Below are 19,321 nucleotides of genomic sequence, written 5' to 3'. Positions count from 1 at the left end.
TTAGCGGAGTCTGTAACCTGAAGCGTATGTAACCTGAAGCATATGTAACCTGAGGTACCACTGTATGTACATTATGAAACACAGGAATGTGAAGTGGGGCATCTGCATGTCTGTGGGGGGGGGGATTGTTGTTTTAGTCACAGTTTCATTATTTTATGTGATTTTCTCTACCATGAGCCCTTCTCTCTGCATTGTTTCACTAGCAGAACTCTCATTTACATTTATAAAAAATAAACCAACAAAGAACAATTGTCTTAGTTAAGCAGCATTATTCACTTACAATAGGTAATATTTCTGGTATTTATTTATTTTTTAATATAATAACAACAGTATGCTCTGCCAAATTGTGCCTTACGTGCTTCAGCTTTGAAGTGCAATCCTTTACGGAACAGTTGGGAAATGTATTGTGATCTGTTAGAACCTCTTGTTCCTCAGATGTCATAAACTTGAGGTGCTGATTTTTATTTTTTTTAATCAAATTGTTTTAGGGTTAATTGAGCATTTTCTACCTGGGACTTGATTCACCTAGCCTTTTTCTGTTTTGATTCCTTTCTTTTTCATTTCAGCGCTATCTCTTGTTTTATTTTTTTAAGGAACAAAGGAATAGTATGCATTAATTAAGAGCATTGTTATTATTCTAATAACTCATTTTCATGGGAGATAAACTCTTTAAATGGTTATTAACCCAGAAGTATAGGCAGAGTTGATGGACTGCATCATTCACTATTCATTAGCGGTTGCATCTGTCGTGTTCTTTGCCCTTTCCCAGTGGTGCCAACTTGTTCCTGGGATGCCAATAATGACAGCCTCATTTGTAGCAATGAGGTATTAACAGACTGGGTAGGGTTGCTATAGATGAGACAGTCTTGATGGCATCAGAACTACTGTGCCTTTCTTCATCAACCATAAATATTGTGCCTGTAATGTTCCAGTTGCAGTGATGTCGAGGTCCAGGTTAGACCCGGTCTACACCCTACATTAAAAGCGCTGTTACTCTGCTTTGAACAATCATGGTTTCTTCCAAAGATTACTTGAAATACGGGTGCTGAAAGTGTATTTATTTGCTTATGTCATCTGTAAGTAAGGTTCACCATTTTGTGTGTGTTTTTTTAAAAAATCAAACGGTGTATGAATTTTACAAAATAAATGAATATATCCTGCCTTTCTTCCAAAGAGCTCAAGGTGGCATACATGGTTGTCCCCATCTCAGTTCATTCCCACAACAGCCCTACAAAGTAGGTTAGGCTGAGAGGCAATGACTGCCCCAATGAGTTTCATAAGTGTATGGGGATACAAACCCTAGTCTCCCAGTTCACTTTCAGGCACTCTGACTACTACACCACACTGCTCTTGTTAGGTGGTCCCTATTCCCCCACAAAGCCACAGCTCCCATAGCGGGTGTCTTATACACCACATTGCTTTTGTTTTGTTTTTTTTAAAAAATGAGAGTACAGTTTGTGAATGTATATACAGTTTGTGAATGTTTGTAAATAAACAAATTGCAACACATTTATTTTAGCCTTAGATTAGCTGCAGGGCTCTTTCAGCTTGAGTTCAAGCTGGTCTGCAGAGGAACATTTCCCCTTGAATTCAGCTTGATTTCCATGCAAAGGGAAACAGCTGCGAAGGACAAAGCTTCCTTTGCCTGCATAGCTTGAAGAAATCAAATTATGTAGGCAAAGGGACTTCTTTCCTACAGAGCCTGGCTGCCTTTGCCCATAAGGTTTGAAATCCAGCTGGCCTGCAAAAGGAAATGCTTCACCTGATTGATGTCATGTGACTGACAATTGGATGAACCTGGCAACCTGTCAGTGTGTCCCATGGGGAGAGGCAGGCATCAGGATCCAGCCCCCTACCCCTAATTCATGGTGCGTATGCAACTTAACATAGTATTTTTATGTCTTGTGTTTATGTGTGTGTGTGTGCGCACACTAACATACACATAATCATTTTGGTATTACTTTTTATATATGTAAATAAAAAACAATATCTGGAAGATGCCAACTTATTCCAGAAAGATAAACTTTCTCCTGGGATGACAAGTAGGGACTCCAGATTGTTTGTGTCATATTGAGCCAGTGGTTTGATTTCTTTTGTTTAATACAGAAAGATCAAAATTTGGACACTTAAGGTTGGTGTCAGGAACACAGTGAATGCAAAATGTATGGCTGTGGTTGTGTATTGGAGGAGGAATCTCTGAGGAAAGGATTAACAATTCCACCTGTTGACTACATGCATATTACAAACCACCCAACTTTCATTCAGTCAATAGGTGCTTCACGTTTGCATCAATTTGGTAACTGGTTGGAATTTTCTTCGTGGACCAAAGGCTCCAGGAATGGCCATAGCTCAGTGGGAGAGCATCTACTTTGCATCCAGAAAGTCCCACATCACTTCCCAGCATCTTCAAGTAGAGAAACCCTAGCCTAGAAGCTTGGAGAGCTGCTGCCATTCAGTGTAGATCAGGGTTTCCTAAACTTGGGTCTCCAGCTGTCTTTGGACTACAATTCCCATCATCCTTGATCACTGGTCCTGCTAGCTAGAGACGATGGGAGTTGTAGTCCAAAAACACCTGGAGACCCAAGTTTGGGAAACCCTGGTGTAGATGGACCAATGGTCTGACACAGTGTAATGCAGCTTCCAGTGACCCCATTGTACTCAAGCAGAGCCTAAAAGAACTATTTTCTTGCTACAGACCATCTTTCCATCCCAACCAGTTACCAAATCAACACAGACCTCTCAGCAGTTAGTCTTCCACATTATGGAAATCAGCAAGTTATGATGACAATGAGAGACAGACAAGTGTGTGAAATTATACAAAACAATGTCAAAAATGGCAGGTAACAAGGGGCACAGATGCCCTTTAATGCAAACAGTACAAGTGTCATGTGGCACACGTCCATCATTAATGCTCCCAGGCCTTGATATGTATAACTTCCCCATTCTAGACAATAGATGTCTGTTTGATGGATAGATGGATTGTCCACATGTCATACAAGATCACAATTTGTGTCTGAACTGACCCTCACTTGACTTCATTCTTGTGACTTGTTTGCCACATCACATCCCTCATTAAGTGTCCATTGACTGATCTTTAATTTCTGCCTTGCTTAATGGCTAGGTAATGGGGGTTGCCTGTGTCATTTTCTTGTAAACTCAAATTCTTATATGGCCAGTGGTGATTGCACATTTCAGAAAGGTATCTGATAAACAGCTGGAGTGGTATGCATTTTTTTCTCCTTGCTTTGTGAAACTGGGAACTGCAATTCAAAGTGTGAAGCCTCTAAATTGAGCCCCATGGTGCCTGTGCTCAAGGTAAGTTCTGTATTAATTGAACTCAATTCACAGCTGATTATTGGGTTTTTTTCCTCCCCCCTAGGTACTCCATTAACAAAGATCCAGCTGAATGGTTGGAAATTGACCCTACGAATGGTACAATTCGCACCAGGGGTGTCCTTGATCGTGAATCGCCATTTATTATCAACAATGTGTACACTGCACACTTACTGGCAATAGATAATGGTGAGTAATGGCAATTGATGAAAGAAGAAAGTGGTTGGTTGACATGCTTTTCATCCCATTCATTGTATGTCACACTTTCCTGAAGAATCATTAAGAACAGCTCTGTTGAATCAGGCCAGTGGCCCATCTAGTCTAGCATCCTGTTCTCACAGTGGCCAACTAGATGTCCCATTGGGAAGCTTTCAAACTAGATGACTGCAGCAGCTCAACAAAAGCATCATTGATGGTCATTGACTATGCTTGCTGGGGCTGATGGGAGTTGTAGTTCAGCAACATCTAGATTGTTCACACCCCTGCTGTGAACAATACTGAGCTAGATGGACTAACGGTCTGATTTGGTATGAGATAGTTTCCCATGTTTCCATATCTATTCAGGCACATCCATTCACAAACAAGCAGCCGATGCCTCTTGCCTTCATTCATGCATCTATTATACATTTGCAAAGTGGCCGTCTTCTTTTTCCAGTGCATCCAGCAAAAGAAAAATCTCAGAAATGTTCTCAAAAAGATTGTCATTTGAGAGATTGCTTTTCAGCTTTGACTCTGTTAGAAAGGACCATCCCCATTGTGAGGATGTATTTCTTGAAGAAAATAAAGGTCTACAGACCAGTCCTCAGGAGGTTGGATATATTAGCATTAACAGATTTAATTTTGCCCCCCCCAAAGAAATTATTTCAAGCCCCTAGCACCACAGTTCCAATAACTAGCTTGACACACCAGAGACTATCCCATTTAACGTATAATAGCAATTACATTGAAAAGACAATTAAAAACCCCTTGTTAAAATGCAATATTTTAAACATATTTTGTGGATTAAGGTTCCTTCTGTCGCACATAATCTAAATTGGAAGGATTTTATGAAAACTCATTGCAAGTTACTTTTGTCGCACATTAAAGCCTGAGATGGGAGGGAGAGATGCTGCCTTTTCCTGAACAGCTGAAAGGCACAAAATAAATAAGGGCTTTGTGTGTAATGTTAGAAAAGCTAATATGCTTAACACTTCTCGGGGATGCAGCTGGTTTTTAGCTGCAGCGATGAATTGTGAAATGCTCTTTTTAAGAGGGTAATTTTACCATCTTTTTCATATTGCACGAGTCAGTACAAGGGAACATTTGCAAGGTTTTGACAAGAATATGGCTTTAAAATGCAAAACGGAGAGCAGGAAGAAGGTCCCCTTTGCCATGGTGATTTACTCGGATATTCATAAATGTACGTCTCTCGCAGAGCCATTTCTGTGGGAGACATTTTTTTTAAAAAAATGCTATTGAAATTATTCCGCATTCCACATTTGTTGGTTTTGGATAATGCATCTTTTGTCGAGTGTTTGTGTTAGCTGTAATGTGATTAGAACCATAAGTTGCTGTTTGCAAAGCAATGTGTAGGAAGCTGGTATTAGGAGGAGATGAATGTTCATACACTTGGAGCAATGACTGCAGCAGGGAGGGGGAACCCTGTTCAGACCCAAGGCTGCTTTCACTTCTGGATGACCTGCCAGCAGCCACATGCCACCTGTGGGTAGGGCATGGAGCAAAAGTGGATGGTGTTGGAAATGCCAGTGTTAACCTTTTAGAGTGGGCTAGTTTGGAAGGGACGCGGGTGGCGCTGTGGGTAGAACCTCAGTGCCTAGGACTTGCCGATCGCATGGTCGACGGTTCAAATCCCCGTGGCGGGGTGAGCTCCCGTCTTCTGGTCCCAGCTCCTGCCCACCTAGCAGTTCGAAAGCACCCCTAAGTGCAAGTAGATAAATAGGTACCGCTTTATAGCGGGAAGGTAAACGGCGTTTCCGTGTGCTGCACTGGTGCTGGCTCGCCAGAGCAACTTCATCACGCTGGCCACGTGACCTGGAAGTGTCTCTGGACAGCGCTGGCCCCCGGCCTCTTAAGTGAGATGGGCGCACAACCCTAGAGTCGGACACGACTGGCCCGTACGGGCAGGGGTACCTTTACCTTTACCTTTACTAGTTTCTGCCCATGCTCTAGCCCACACACCTGTCTCTGTCCTCCTTGCTGACTAGCAAGAGGCATTATCAGAGTTCAAGGACTCAATCACAGCTGGGCAAAGACACTCAAGGAGTATGTAGAGCAGTGCTGGAGTCCTGGGTTGGGTTCTGGGAGCCGGACAGATGTGGTGAGCTGCATTTGGCCACAGGTCTAATGTTCCCCACCTCTCAACTACAGCAGAAAGGCAGCCTTCAAAGGAGATGCATCCCTCTAGACATAGCACTCAACTTTAGTCCAGGAGTTCCAATGAATTCTCATGAGTAGGTGGACATTCTCTGCCACTGCTTAAAAGCTCGTCAGGTAGGCTGGGGAACTTGCTGGAACAACTGCAGAGATTCTGTGCAGCCCTGAAACTCAGGTTACTAATCTGGGACTTGTGGACCTTGCCCCTGGACCAGCGTTATAGCTGCCCATCCTTCACCTTGTAAGGGCTCCTGGGCTACATCTGACTCTTTCCTTGCCGCTGAGTTAATCTGCTTTAATAATGCTTAATCTGCTTTAATAACTATTAATCTGCTTTAATAATGCCTCACTTTGATACATCTAAGTAAGTACATGTAGTGCCATGTGGGTTTTTTCTTTTTTGGGGGGGGGGGAGCCAAACCAAAGTAGGTCTTTGGTCCCATCTAGCAGGCCTCCTGTTATGTGTACAATTAGATCCACAATTCCATCCAGAGCCCTTTTGGCTTCTGAGAATTGAACATCAGTGCCTTCACTGTTCTCCTTCACAGAGAACTTGAAGGACCACACATTTCCACAGTTTTACTGACTGTGTGCAAGTCAGTAACTTAAACACTGTGATGAATGGATGATCCAATGTTCAGCTGCTTGAGCTCAAGCTGCAGCTAGTGCCATATTGACTATTAATAGCAGGGTAGCTTAACCTACAGTTCACGGAAACCAGCTGCAAGCTGATGGTCCTGTTCAGGGTTCACTAAGTGACTAGCTCAAGATTTGTGATGGTGTGCTTTAGCATCAGCTTAGGTCAATTCCCTCCACTGGGTTTGGTTCCTTGAAGGAATATTGTTGATCTCTGTCATTCTGTGACCAAACTTAAGGCACGAATGCAATGAAATTATTCCTCTATAATTTTCCTAGCCAACCAACACTAATGCTTAATTTTCTCAAGATTATTATGTTCCCAATGAGCTACATAATGCATGTAGGCTGGCGCTTGAATAATCCAAAGCAAGTATGAAATGATTCCTAGATCTTTCAGAAAAGGTTAAATTAACTGAAAGAGTATCAAATGGAAATACTTTGCTCTCTCTGGGAGAGCAGTGGCATCTATAAATGTCAGTGCTAACATACCGGTGTTGGGGGGTTGTTGTTGTTTTTTTGTCCTTTTAATATTACTAGGAAGTTGGGATGGGAGGGAGATTAGATCCAGGTCACATTCAAACATGAACCTACCTAATTCAGACTTTCTGAAACAACATGCAAACTAAAACACAGCCACCCTTTGAAATCCTTGCTTCTCCAAATTTTTCATTGCAGTTCTCCAGCAAAGTATTGTGTGCAAAAATGCACATACTAGGGTAATGTGTGCATAGAAATGCATTGTGTTAGTCAACATGACATACAAACTTGTGTATTTAGCAGGAAGCTGCTGAATTTTCAAGAAGAGCTTTCTTTTTCTAAATCAATGTGGAAATTTTGAGAACTGAACTTAAGCTAAGAACAGTGAGAAACTGAGAGAAACTGAACTAATAGATAGACCCATCCCCTCTGGGGAGGACCCCTGACTTAATGGCAGAGCCCGTTTTCAGCATGCGGAATGCTCTGAGTTCAAATTCAGAAAAGACAGAGTTTCAGATAGTGGGACTAAGAAAACTCCCTGACTGTGAGTCCTGCTAGGCAGTGGTATAGTGGTAAAATTTGAAGGGCAAGAGGTCATAATGACAACCTCCACAGCCACTCTCCCAAAATCAGTCCCATAGGTGTCGCCTCAAGGAGAGTCTAAAATTGCAGTTAGTTGTGTTGATTCATCATAATCGTCATCATCATCATTATTATCAGGTTGTATACAACTAAATAATATCCCTCATGCAAAAAGTTTTAGCTGCACAATGGAACTTTCCCATTCTAACCTCTGACCGTGTGACATGTCAACCTGTCCCAGTGGTTCCTCCAACCCTCCAGAGAAGATTTATGGAGCATGAGAAGAGGGGATAGAGAAGTTCCATTGTGCAGGTAAAATGTCTTGTGCTGGTGGAACTGTCTACTTGGATAGTGACTAGAGAGAGAAAGAGAGAGAGAGAGAGAGCAAGCATTATTATTTGTATTAACTAAAGATCTTCAGTCAGCTGAAATGCAACCTTACTAATCATGAAATGAAAAAAATCCTGGAAATAAGTCAACTGGGAGGAAATTTCAGCTCACTTATAGAACATTTGGAATCACGAGGTGAGCAGGCAGATGGCTAAGTTTGCTGGGGATACCAATCAGTCTGGGTGATGAAAACAAAGACAGATTATGTGGTGCTCCAAAAAGATTGCTCCAAACTAAGTAAAGTAAAGGGGCAAACACAATATAATGTAAGCAAGTGTACACTAAGTGTACACTAAGCTAGTTGTTGGGGAATGTGAGTGGAAGAGGGCTCTTATCTTTATGTCCTGCTTGTGGACTTCCCAGAAGTATCTAGTTGGTCCTTATGAGGCGGGCTCTTCTTATGTTGCCAGAACTGAGCTCCACTGAGTCTAATGGGACTTACTCCTGGGTAAGTGTGCACAGACTTGCTTCCTTAAACTCTTATTGGAAAAATCTTTGCTATTGAATAGTTGATGGAGCACAGTATTTAATTTCATAGATAATAAAATGTGACCTTTTCTGTGGATGGGATCTCCCTTTTATAACCCTCTCCTCAGTGAATGTCCTAATTTGCTTTGTAGTCTCTTGCTTTCTGTAAAGGTCAAGGCACTATCTGTAGTGTATGTACTCTTATCTCCCCCTTTTTTTATTAAAGGCTTATGTGGACACAGAAGCTCTAATCTATTAAGGGAGAAATTAAATTCTGAAGGAACTTCCACGAAGCAGAGTTAGCACATTAAAGTGGATCAAACCATGTTTAATCTGGGAGTGGATTGAAAATGGAATAGCCAAAGGCAACACTCAGAAAGCATTAGAGGTTTCAGGCTACTGAGAGAAAACAAATTTGAACACATATTCACGTGTGCTTAAAAGTGATTTGCTTCCTTGTTGGTGGGAGCTGTAGCAGCAGAAAACATCAAAGGAAATCCATGGTTCTATGGACAGCCTTAGATATACTTACATATATTGTGCTTTGGAGATTACCGTATTGGTCTGAATATAAGCCACACCTTTAAAATTCAAGGAGAGGAGAGAGAAAAAGGCAATGCCTAAATATAAGCCACTCCCTTAAAATTCTGCAGGCACTCACACTCGTTCCGTTTTACCATATGTTTGTTTCAGCAGCGATATTGTAAAAGCCAATTTTTGTAAGGTTGCGAATTTAAGCCGCACTTTAACTTTTCATGGTCGGAATTTGGAGAAAAAGTGTGGTTTATATTCAGGCCAATACGGTATATACAGGCAGAGAAATACAAAGATGGGGAGGTGTTTGAACAAAAAAAGAGCCCAGTTGGATGGGGCCATTGGCCCATCTAGTCCAGCATCCTGTTTTCACAGTGTCCAACCAGATTCCTGTGGGAAACCTGCAAGCAGGACCTGAGCACTCTCCCCTCCTGCGTTTTCCAGCAGTTGGTATTCAGAGGCATACGGCTGCCAACAAAGGAAGTAGAACCTAAGCTGGATTTTTTTTAATGCTATAGAAAAAAAGCTATAAAAGCTCTTAATGAAAAATTCTATTCACGACAGATCACTTCTCTATAGCGCCATCTGGTGTCACGTGTTTATAACACACTTACAATGATATAATCAACAAGTGTAGCTGAGTCCCTAGTCATCGTGGCTCATAGCCACTGATAGCCTTATCCCTTATGAATTTGTCTAATCTTCTGTTAAAGTCATCCAGGTTAGTGGCCATCACCAAGGTGAAGGCAGTGGTGGCCTTTCTTTCATTTTTCAGTCCCCAAGATGATTTTATGATTTCCCCTTCCCTCCAAAATCGCCATACAGTGGTACCTCGCAAGACGAATGCCTCGCAAGATGAAAAATGCGCAAGACGAAAGGGTTTTTCGTTTTTTGAGTTGCTTCGCAAGACGATTTTCCCTATGGGCTTGCTTCGCAAGACGAAAACGTCTTGCGAGTTTGTTTCCTTTTTTCTTAAAGCCGCTTGAAGAGGTGCAGTTGCGACGGACCGTGCTTCGCAAGACGAAAAACATTGCAAGACGAAAAGACTTGCAGAACGAATTAATTTCGTCTTGCGAGGCACCACTGTACTTTTCTCTCCCCCCCTCCATTCTGTGGCATGTTTGGAACTAGCAAATCAAAAACCTCCACTGATCTGCCCTGGTGTGCCCCAGACATGCCTCATTTTGTCCTCTCCATCATCAGTGCACTGAAAGTGGAGCAGGGACACCACAGATGCAAGGAGGACAAATTACTCCATCTATGAAGGACAAGATCCCAGGCATGTCCTCCTGGGAACCATAGGATTGCAGCTTGAGCACAACTGCAGATGATAGATAGATGATAGATAGATAGATGATAGATAGATAGATGATAGATGATAGATAGATAGATGATAGATAGATAGATAGATAGATAGATAGATAGATATAGATAGATGATAGATAGATAGATAGATAGATAGATAGATAGATAGATATAGATATAGATAGATATAGATATAGATAGATGATAGATAGATAGATAGATAAGCAAAATATCAGAGGAATATAGGATTCTGCCTTATATTGAGTTGTCATTGGTTCATCTAGGTGAGTCTGCACACTGACTGGGAACAGCCCTCCAGAATTTCAGGTAGGGGTTAGTTTTCCAGCCCTACCTGGGGATTCTAAGGACCTTATGCATGCAAAGCAGATGTTCTACCACTGAGCTATGACCCTTCTTACTTTTTTGTAAAAAAAATTTAAAGGTATTGCTTTGAACTTAAATAAGATTTCAAATTTCACACTGCTGAATCAGTTTATCAGTTAAAGGCTTTTAGTTTACTTAGCATGTGTTTGAAGTTACCAGGCAGCAGATTTATATTTATTTCTTTTTTGCAAGTTATTTGTCACACTGCAGGTATTCTCTCCCCATTCACCCCCACTTTCTGTCACACAGGATGGAATGCCTCTTCCAAGATGATGCTTGCTGTGACACACGCATGCATCATCCACAAACAAAGATGCTATGCATCTTACTCCAGAAGTATGCTTACGCATTTGCAAATATATGCAAATGTCACTGATAAGACAAATTGACTAGAACGCATATGATAAATCAACTGAAGGCTTGTTTAAAGAGGAGAAAAGTTGCGCAAACTTCCCAATTTACCAATGTGGGCTGGGGGAATGGGAACATAGGAAGCTGGCTTGTACCGAGTGTTGGACTACTGGTCTATCCAGCTCTGTATCATCCACAGCAGCAGCTCTCCAGTGGCTCAGACTCAAGGGACTCTCCCAGTCCTACCTGGGGATACCTGAGACCATGGACCTTCTGCATGCAAAGCACATGCTCTACTGCTCCACACATGCTCCACTGAGCTATAATCCTTCTCTTTTAAGATTACATCTGTGCAGAGTGTGCCTGCAAACTAAAGCAGGTTTCCATTTAAGCGCCTATGGTAGCCACTAGGTGACTAGGAGTTCTGTGCAGGTGGGTGTGAAGATAGCTCCCTCCTTTGCATGCATTAGAGAAGTACAGAGGGCTGCTGTTGGAAGGGCAGAGCTTCCTGTCCCTGCCCTGCCAGCAAGCTATTGACATTTGTGGGCTTGTCTAAATCTCCATTTGCAGAGAATACACAGGCACACACTTTCCCATTGACCACAGCATTGGGGGCTATTTGGTTTATGACAGTTAAAGAGCCTTAGGCCTGGGGGCCAAATGTGGCCATCCAGGACTCCACATCTGGCTCTCAGAACTCTCCCTAGGCCACACCTCTCACCAGCCCCACCCTACACCCTTCTCACATGCATTTGCCTGGCTGGAATGTTCCCTTGAACTCTGATACTGCCCCTTGCTTGTCAGGATGGAGGGACATAGAGGGCTGTTTGAGTGTGCGTAGAAACCAGCCTACTGTACAATTTTGCTCTGTCCGCTTCTGCCTCTGACCCACCCACTAGTGACATGTGGACCCCAGAAGGTTGCTCAGAAGAGAATGTGGCCCTCAGGCTGAAAAAGGTTCCTCACCTTGGTGTATGCCATGGACTTGCATGGGGGGGGGGCTATTTAAACTGACATGGAAGCCCACTCTCTCATGCCTACAAAGGAGAACATGAATTGGCTTCTTCACCTTACCTTCTTGATGGTCAGAGATCAGCTAAGAAGATAATGCTATCTATCTATCTATCATCTATCTATCTATCTATCTATCTAATCATCTATACTGCAGATAAACAAATAGAGGTGAGCTTAATTACCCCCCTGGAGCTCTGTGAATCTTCATTTCCAGTCTCCATGTTTGATGCAGAGAAAATGACAGGTGATATGAGGAAGATGCAAGCAAAATAACTAAAAAGTGCTGCCTAATAATTCAGTTAGGAGTTGTATTTCCATCTGCCGTAACCTGTTTATATACATCATGATGCCTGAAATTCAATTACTGCAGATTGATTCCACCTAAAACACACTATTTGGAAAGAAATCAGGCAATTAGTGGCCATGGCAACCCAATTAAGCTGCATTTACACCCTTTATTTTAATTGCTCTATTAATTGAAGAGGAAAAATAAATGGAACGCTCAGCCTTTACTTGTCATTTTAAGTTTTAGCAAAATATGAATTGCAGAGAAAATATCATTGAAATTAGTCACTATGAACTGCAGGTTTGGGGAAAGAGAAAAATTAATTTGCAGCAAACTGGTTTTAAGATGGATGGCGCACGTTAGTAGCTATTTGATAAGAGCTTTGCTTTTTGAAGTATAATTACTCAAATGTAGAAACTGAACACATTATTGAAATATATGAGTGATTGTAGTTTTAAAGGGCAGCTTGTTTTTTTATGAATTGTTGAGTGAAATATATGTTAGGGAGGATGGAGTGGGCTGGGGAGACACCGAGCTCTGCATTATGGATCTGCTTTTTTCCAAAAGTGAGAGGAATGCATTTAAATTGGAGCATTTTGTATCAGCTGAAGATGCACAGAAATGATTGATTTTAAGTCAAGTGCAGAGATATTAACAGGATCACATGAAGTGAAATCAACTAGTAAGGCGGACAAGTCAAGAAGATTGGAAGACCGAGGACTGATTAACACTTGCGCGCCTGTTAAAAGTTGGCTCATTGTCTTGTGGTGACGTTCATGCCTGTGGTTGTTAAGATCTTCCAGAGCAGCAATCCCAGCAGTTTCTTCCCTTTCCCCTTCCCTCTTCATTTTACTTAAAAAATATAGGCAACAGGGGGAAAAGAACACTGCATAACAATACAATAAGACCTCTAATTAAATCAGGGGTGTATAACCTGGTGTGCTCTTGATGTTGCTGATGTTGCTGAATCTCCCCTCAGCCTTAGTTAGCATGATCAGTCATCTGGTATTAGGGAAGTTGTAGCCCAGCAGTGTCTGTAAGGCCACTCTTAGCTAGTGTGTGCATAATAACTATTGGCAGACCTGTCCTCCATGATTGGTCTAATTATTTCACAACATGCTGTGGCCATGAGTCACATGAGTTCATTCTTATGTGTTGAACAACAGATCTCCCTATTTGTTTGCTTGTACTCATAGCCGATCAGTTCCTTTGGATAAGGGGTCAGCAAACTTTTCCAGCAGGGGGCCGGTCCAGTGTCCCTCAGACCTTATGGGAAGCCAGGCTATATTTTGGAGAGAGAAAAAGAACAAATTCCTATGCCCCACAAATAACCCAGAGATGCATTTTAAATAAAAGCACACCTTCTACTCATGTAAAAATACCACAAATAACCCAGAGATGCGTTTTAAATAAAAGGACACATTCTACTCATCTAAAAACATGCTGATTCCCGGACTGTCCGTGGGCCGGATTTAGAAGGCAATTGGGCCAGATCCGGCCCCCAGGCCTTAGTTTGTCTACCCATGCTTTGGATGGCTTCAGTGCCTGGTTCAGGTTCTGGGAAGCTGTAGCCCTCCATATATTAGTAGACTCCAACTCCTATAGGCCCCAGCCAGCATGGCCAATGGTCAGAGATGAAGAGAGCCAGCGTCCAACAACAACTAGATCCAACAAATCCACAGGTGAACCGCCCCTGGATTTGAACCAGGAAATACCCTCAAGTGTCTATAGCAGAGGTGGAGAACTGTGGCCCTGCAGATGTTGGTGAACTCCAACTTTCATCAGCTCCAGTCAAGGATCAGGGATGAAGGGACTTTTAATACAACAACATCTGGAGGGCCAAAGGTTCACCACATCAGGTTCACCAGAAATGTTGATCTATAGAAATGTTCACCAACAATAGACAGCTGACATACAATGCAGAAGATGGTAAAGATCTAACATTTTGCACACAACTCTATTCTTTTAATCCAGAATTGTGGGCACTGGCATATATTTATTCTAGGTTTTGTTGTTGTTTAGTCATTTAGTCTTGTCCAACTCTTCATGATCCATGGACCAGAGCACGCCAGGCACTCCTGTCTTCCACTGCCTCCTGCAGTTTGGTCAAACTCATGTTGGTAGCTTCGAGAATACTGCCCAACCATCATGTCCTCTGTCGTCCCCTTCTTCTTATGCCCTCAATCTTTCCCAACATCAGGGTCTTTCCCAGGAAGTCTTCTCTTCTCATGAGGTGGCCAAAGTATTGGAGCCTCAGCTTCAGGATCTGTCCTTCCAGTGAGTACTCAGGGCTGATTTCCTTAAGAATGGATAGGTTTGGTCTTCTTGCAGTCCATGGGACTCTCAAGAGTCTCTTCCAGCACCATAATTCAAAAGCATCAATTCTTCGGTGATCAGTTTTCTTTATGGTCCAGCTCTCACTTCCATACATCACTACTGGGAAAACCATAGCTTTAACTATACGGACCTTTGTCGGCAAGGTGATGTCTCTGCTTTTTAAGATGCTGTTTAAGTTTGTCATCGCTTTTCTTTATTCTAGGTTAATAAACCTGATAAACGAGTGTGACCTTGCAAAGGGACACATTTCTGCATATAGATAGTTTGCAATGCCCTTCCCCACAATTTCAACTTTCTAGTCCTTTTATGCAAGCACTTAGATTCCTCCCCATCACCAACTATGCAGCATGTTGTTTTTAATAAAAGCATTTTTTAAAAAAGAGGAATGCCATCTTTTTGATCCACCTAGGGATTTGGTTGGATGGCCACATGTCAAGTTTGGAACCATATTTGGGTATTTTCTGAAGTACTTCTTTCTCTTTCTTTTCACAACGATATTAAATACATACACAAAGCAGCCCACAGAGTGTAGCAGCCATCACATCCTTTAAAAGCAAAAGCAAGCAAAAGGCTGAAATGAGAGCACTGGGGTAGGAAAATCCAAGTCTAAGCTCAAGGTCACTGAGGTCATCACAGGCCTAAATTGTGCTCTTTGATACATAGCAGTGAATTTGGAATAAATTCCACTGTCTCCTATGAAAGAGCTGCCTACGTGAACTGGGTTGAAATATAAAGCATTGAAAGAAGAAGAAAAGTGTTTAGATTTTGGGCAACTCCCCCTCCCCCAACATACACAAAGGTGCTTCCTGAATCTGAGAATTTTAATTGGAGTTCTGTACAATGGGTGTTGCAGGTGGTTTTTCCAATGCAACTTTTTCAGAGGGAGGAGGATGGAATGACTTGTCAAGCCAATAGCTGACTTCTGGGGACTACATTAAAGCTGATGGGTTTGAATCAGGGATAGAGTGAGGTTTCAGAATGGGGGCAGGGCAGCTCATAATGTGAAAGTAATCTGGAACTGTACTGAAGCACAACAATTTTTGAATATGGATGGGATGAAAATAGAATTTATCAAAAGCCAATCAGGCTCCCCCAAATTCCTACTTAACTGTGAATGGCATCTGGATGAGCCCCACTACACAAGGGTAGGAGGGCAAGATGCCACTACAAAGGAGGAGGATGAGTCAGAACAGGGGCTAACCTTCTACCCCATGCCAGTTAGCCAAAACAAGCCACATGGTGAAGAGCAAATGCCCTCCCACTCTTGGAGGAAAGCAACATGAGACTTCATCATTGGGTTGGAACAAAACCACCCCCAAATAAAGTTGTGAGTGATGTTATTATACTTCTTCATTATCTTATAACTATAGCATGCCTTTGTTCCATCTTGGAACAGAAAGTGGCATAGATGTGGTCTCCAGGAAGTCACCTATCCAGGCCATAAGAAGACATGCTTAGCTTTAACAATGTGGTGGCGTTGTGTACCTTCAGGCCATACCCTGTGACCTTACACAGGGACGTTGCTCTCATTAGGCCAGCGAGGCAGCCGCCTTGGCTGGAAATCTCAGAGGGGTGCAGTACTGACCTTTGAGGGGCACAGCTTTATACAGATTAATTTTTGTTACATATTATAAATTCCTGATAATATGTTACTTTTGAAGAACTTTATCATTTCTATGAGACATCTGTTTTTGAAAATTGAAGTTAGAAAAACATTGGGGATGCAAATAGTTAGCCTTGCCTAGGGTGCAACATAGCTTGGCACTAGTACTGACAAGGCATCTTGGGAACCTCAGACCTGAAGGCCGAACATGGACCTCGATGTGTCTCTATCTGGCCCTCTGGGCACTCTCCAGGCCACACATCTACTGGAGCTGCGCTCATCACCACCCTTGTTTCAGATCATTATTAAGTGTTCCTGCCTGGCCTGCAAAGTCCTTGAACTCTGAAAATGCTTTTTGTTTGTCTAAATGTCAGCAAGCATAGACTTTGGTCTTTCGAATTTCAGCAGCGCCCTGTGTGAGCCCAAAATTCAGTGGCCCCCCACTTCTCACCTTCTGTTCTGCATGTGCACAATGCCATAATTGTGATGCCCTGTGGCATGCCGCCCTCCTCAGCTCAGTGCCCAGTGTGGGGAAACCATTCTCACTGCCCTAAATCCACCTCTGATGTCTACCCACTTTAGCCACTGGCCCCAACCATCACTGGCATATGGACCCCGGATGGTTTCCAGAAAAAAATAACCCCCCATCTGTGCACTCCATCTACCCTGTACTTTGCAAAACGTCTGCAAGCTTTCCAGAGAAGATAATTGTCACCTTAGACTTGCTTACTGTTCCCTCTCCCCCCGCCCAATTACTAGCAATTTTGCGAGAGTGAGATCAGCCGCTTATACTTCTTAAGATTATGTTCACTTCCAGCTATACCACAGCTTTAAGAAGTGTTCTGTTAATACAATTCATTAGCATGGTTCTTTCTTTCTTTTCCCCCTTCTGTGAGATGACAATAACTTTGTCTCTAAGAAGGGCTTCCAGAATAATTTAGAAATTCTGATTAAAGTTCCTTTAAAGTTCCTTTCTCCTAATTGCCACCGATAAGAAATTCTCATAGAAAAGGGATTTAGATAAATGTTCTATGGTATTGCCAGACACAAAGAACTAGTGGTTTGAAGCTACTCCCTGATCTAATCAAAAATATTCAATCTCATTAATAATACTGTCTCTCTGTATTCACAAATGGCTGCTTTTGACTCTACTGTGTTTTTATTAATTGCACACATTTTTACTGTCATTTTAGCATTTTGTTTCTTGGTCGTCCTATGACCACAGATTACATTCTACACATGTACAATCTGTGTACACAAAAGGGGTGTCTGCACATTGCATTCAATGAGTGTTCAGCCTGTGTATCCATGAGCACGAACAGTTGAGCTGTACACTTGTAAAGTCAGTCAAATGTATTATTCAACAAGTGTAGTCTGTGTACCCATGTACACAATAGTTGCACGCAAACACCTGTACCACTTTAGAGACAGCTTATACCTGTGATTAACATAACATGTGAATGAGCCTAAATAGTTGAGCTGCACGCTCATACAGTAATTCAAATGCAACATTCAGTGTGTACAGTAGATAAGCTGGAGAAATCAATCACTACACACCATTTCACACTCGGGGTACATGTGTGTGTCACACATTCCATTCAATGAGTATACGGTCTGTGAGCTGTATGCTTGTACACTTATTCATATGACTTCCAATGAACGTAAAGCAACTGTACCAGCGCACAGCAGGTGAACCGTACAAATCGGCAAGTGCGCATCCTTTCACACGAACACTTGTACCTGTGTCAAGACAACTTGTACCTGTGTTCAGTTTAACATGTAAATAGACCTATTGTTAAGCTAGTTTGCTACTGTGTTGAGCGGAATTGCTCAAAATAGCTGTCTAGGATAAGGACCCCGAGATCATCTGTAGAAGCATCTCTGGTCATTCTGCAAGTTGGTGAGCCACATTTGACTTTCTGAGGGCCAGAGACCAGTGGTGGGTGGAGCAAGAGGCAAAAGTGGGCAAAGGAACGGATGTGACACTTTAGCTTTGTATGGTAGGCTAGTTTCTACATACACTCTCACACCCCTTTCTATCCTGTATCCAAGCAAGCAAGAGGCATTGCTAAGAGTTCAGGGGCACATTCCAGGCAGGCAAAAACACTCAGGGAGGCTGCTATTTTATTGCAGTGTTATATTTTCTGGTTGTTGGTGTCAAAAATTTACTTTACTTTACATCCTGCTAACTTTTGCTAGATTCCCCCCCCCCCCGATTGAAAGTGGGGTATAAATGACTGGAAATTTGTTTATTATTTACATGGAGCATTTATAGCATCCAACAACATTGTAGCATTGTACAAAACACACACACATATTGGTGGTGGTGGTGGGGTGCAGCATTTAAGTGCTAAGAAACTTTTTGATTAATTAAAAAGGTGACCCCAATAATTCAAGGAGCTGATTAAATAACAATTTATTTTTTAATTTGAGTACTTAAAATACTGCAGATGACATCTTAAAAGAGGTGTTCCCTTTCACATGGGAAAAGCAGGAAGGAAGCATTTTTTTTAAGATTCTGTCACCATATAAAAATAAAATGGGCTGGAGTCGGACTAACTTAACTGCACTCCCAAGTGCCACTGAAATCAATGGGACTTAAGTTAATCAGTGTAAATATTGATTTCAGAGGACCTAAATGGAAACAGCTTAGGCTGCAATCCTGTACACACTTAGTTGGAAGCAAGTGTCATTGAACTCAGTATGACTTACTTTTGAGTAATTGCTCGTTTTTGCAATCTAAAGTGCCTTTCTGTATCAGTTTGCATTAAAAAGATCTTGAAAATTCATATGCATGAAAATGCACGTGTCCTCATATGCACAATTTTGTACGCACATTCCCTAATATATGCATTTTTGCAAGCCATTTCTCCAAATATATTGCTCATATTAAAAAATTTCTGCACACTTCCCGCCCCCCCCCCGCCAAACACACACACATATTTTTAAACCTCACACCATCTCTGTTTCAAACACATCGACTTTAATGCAGCCTCTTTTGGTTGGCAAACTGCAGTGAAAAATTCCAAGAAGTCTTCATTTCAAAGGATATCTGCATTTCATTTCACATCCTGTTTTAGGAACTGCAAGTTAGATGGCAAATGCATCTGCATCCTTACTTCTGAGCAGTTATGTATAGGATTGCACTGTTAATCCAGCCACAGTGGAGTAAGCATGCACCACACATTTCAAGCAACTTTTCTTTAAAGATGCCAATTTATGCAGATTTAATTGGTTAGATGATT

At 42.0% G+C, this 19,321-nt stretch overlaps 1 protein-coding gene across 2 annotated transcripts in view; it reads left to right on the top strand.

Annotated features, from left to right (window-relative positions):
* The window catches only part of CDH13 (cadherin 13), a 665,580-nt gene that overhangs the window by 624,041 nt on the left and 22,218 nt on the right, over nucleotides 1–19,321 (top strand). For both annotated transcript variants that reach the window (XM_083626042.1, XM_083626043.1), the window contains exon 11: nucleotides 3,380–3,522. In XM_083626042.1, the coding sequence (XP_083482168.1) occupies nucleotides 3,380–3,522 (143 nt within the window). The remainder of the gene's footprint in view (nucleotides 1–3,379; nucleotides 3,523–19,321) is intronic.

This window comes from Podarcis filfolensis (genome assembly GCF_964270895.1).
Source record: "Podarcis filfolensis genome assembly, chromosome: 8".
Classification (NCBI taxonomy): domain Eukaryota; kingdom Metazoa; phylum Chordata; class Lepidosauria; order Squamata; family Lacertidae; genus Podarcis; species Podarcis filfolensis.
Note: the sequence above shows the minus strand (reverse complement) of the source record. Positions and strands in the feature narration are given on the sequence as shown.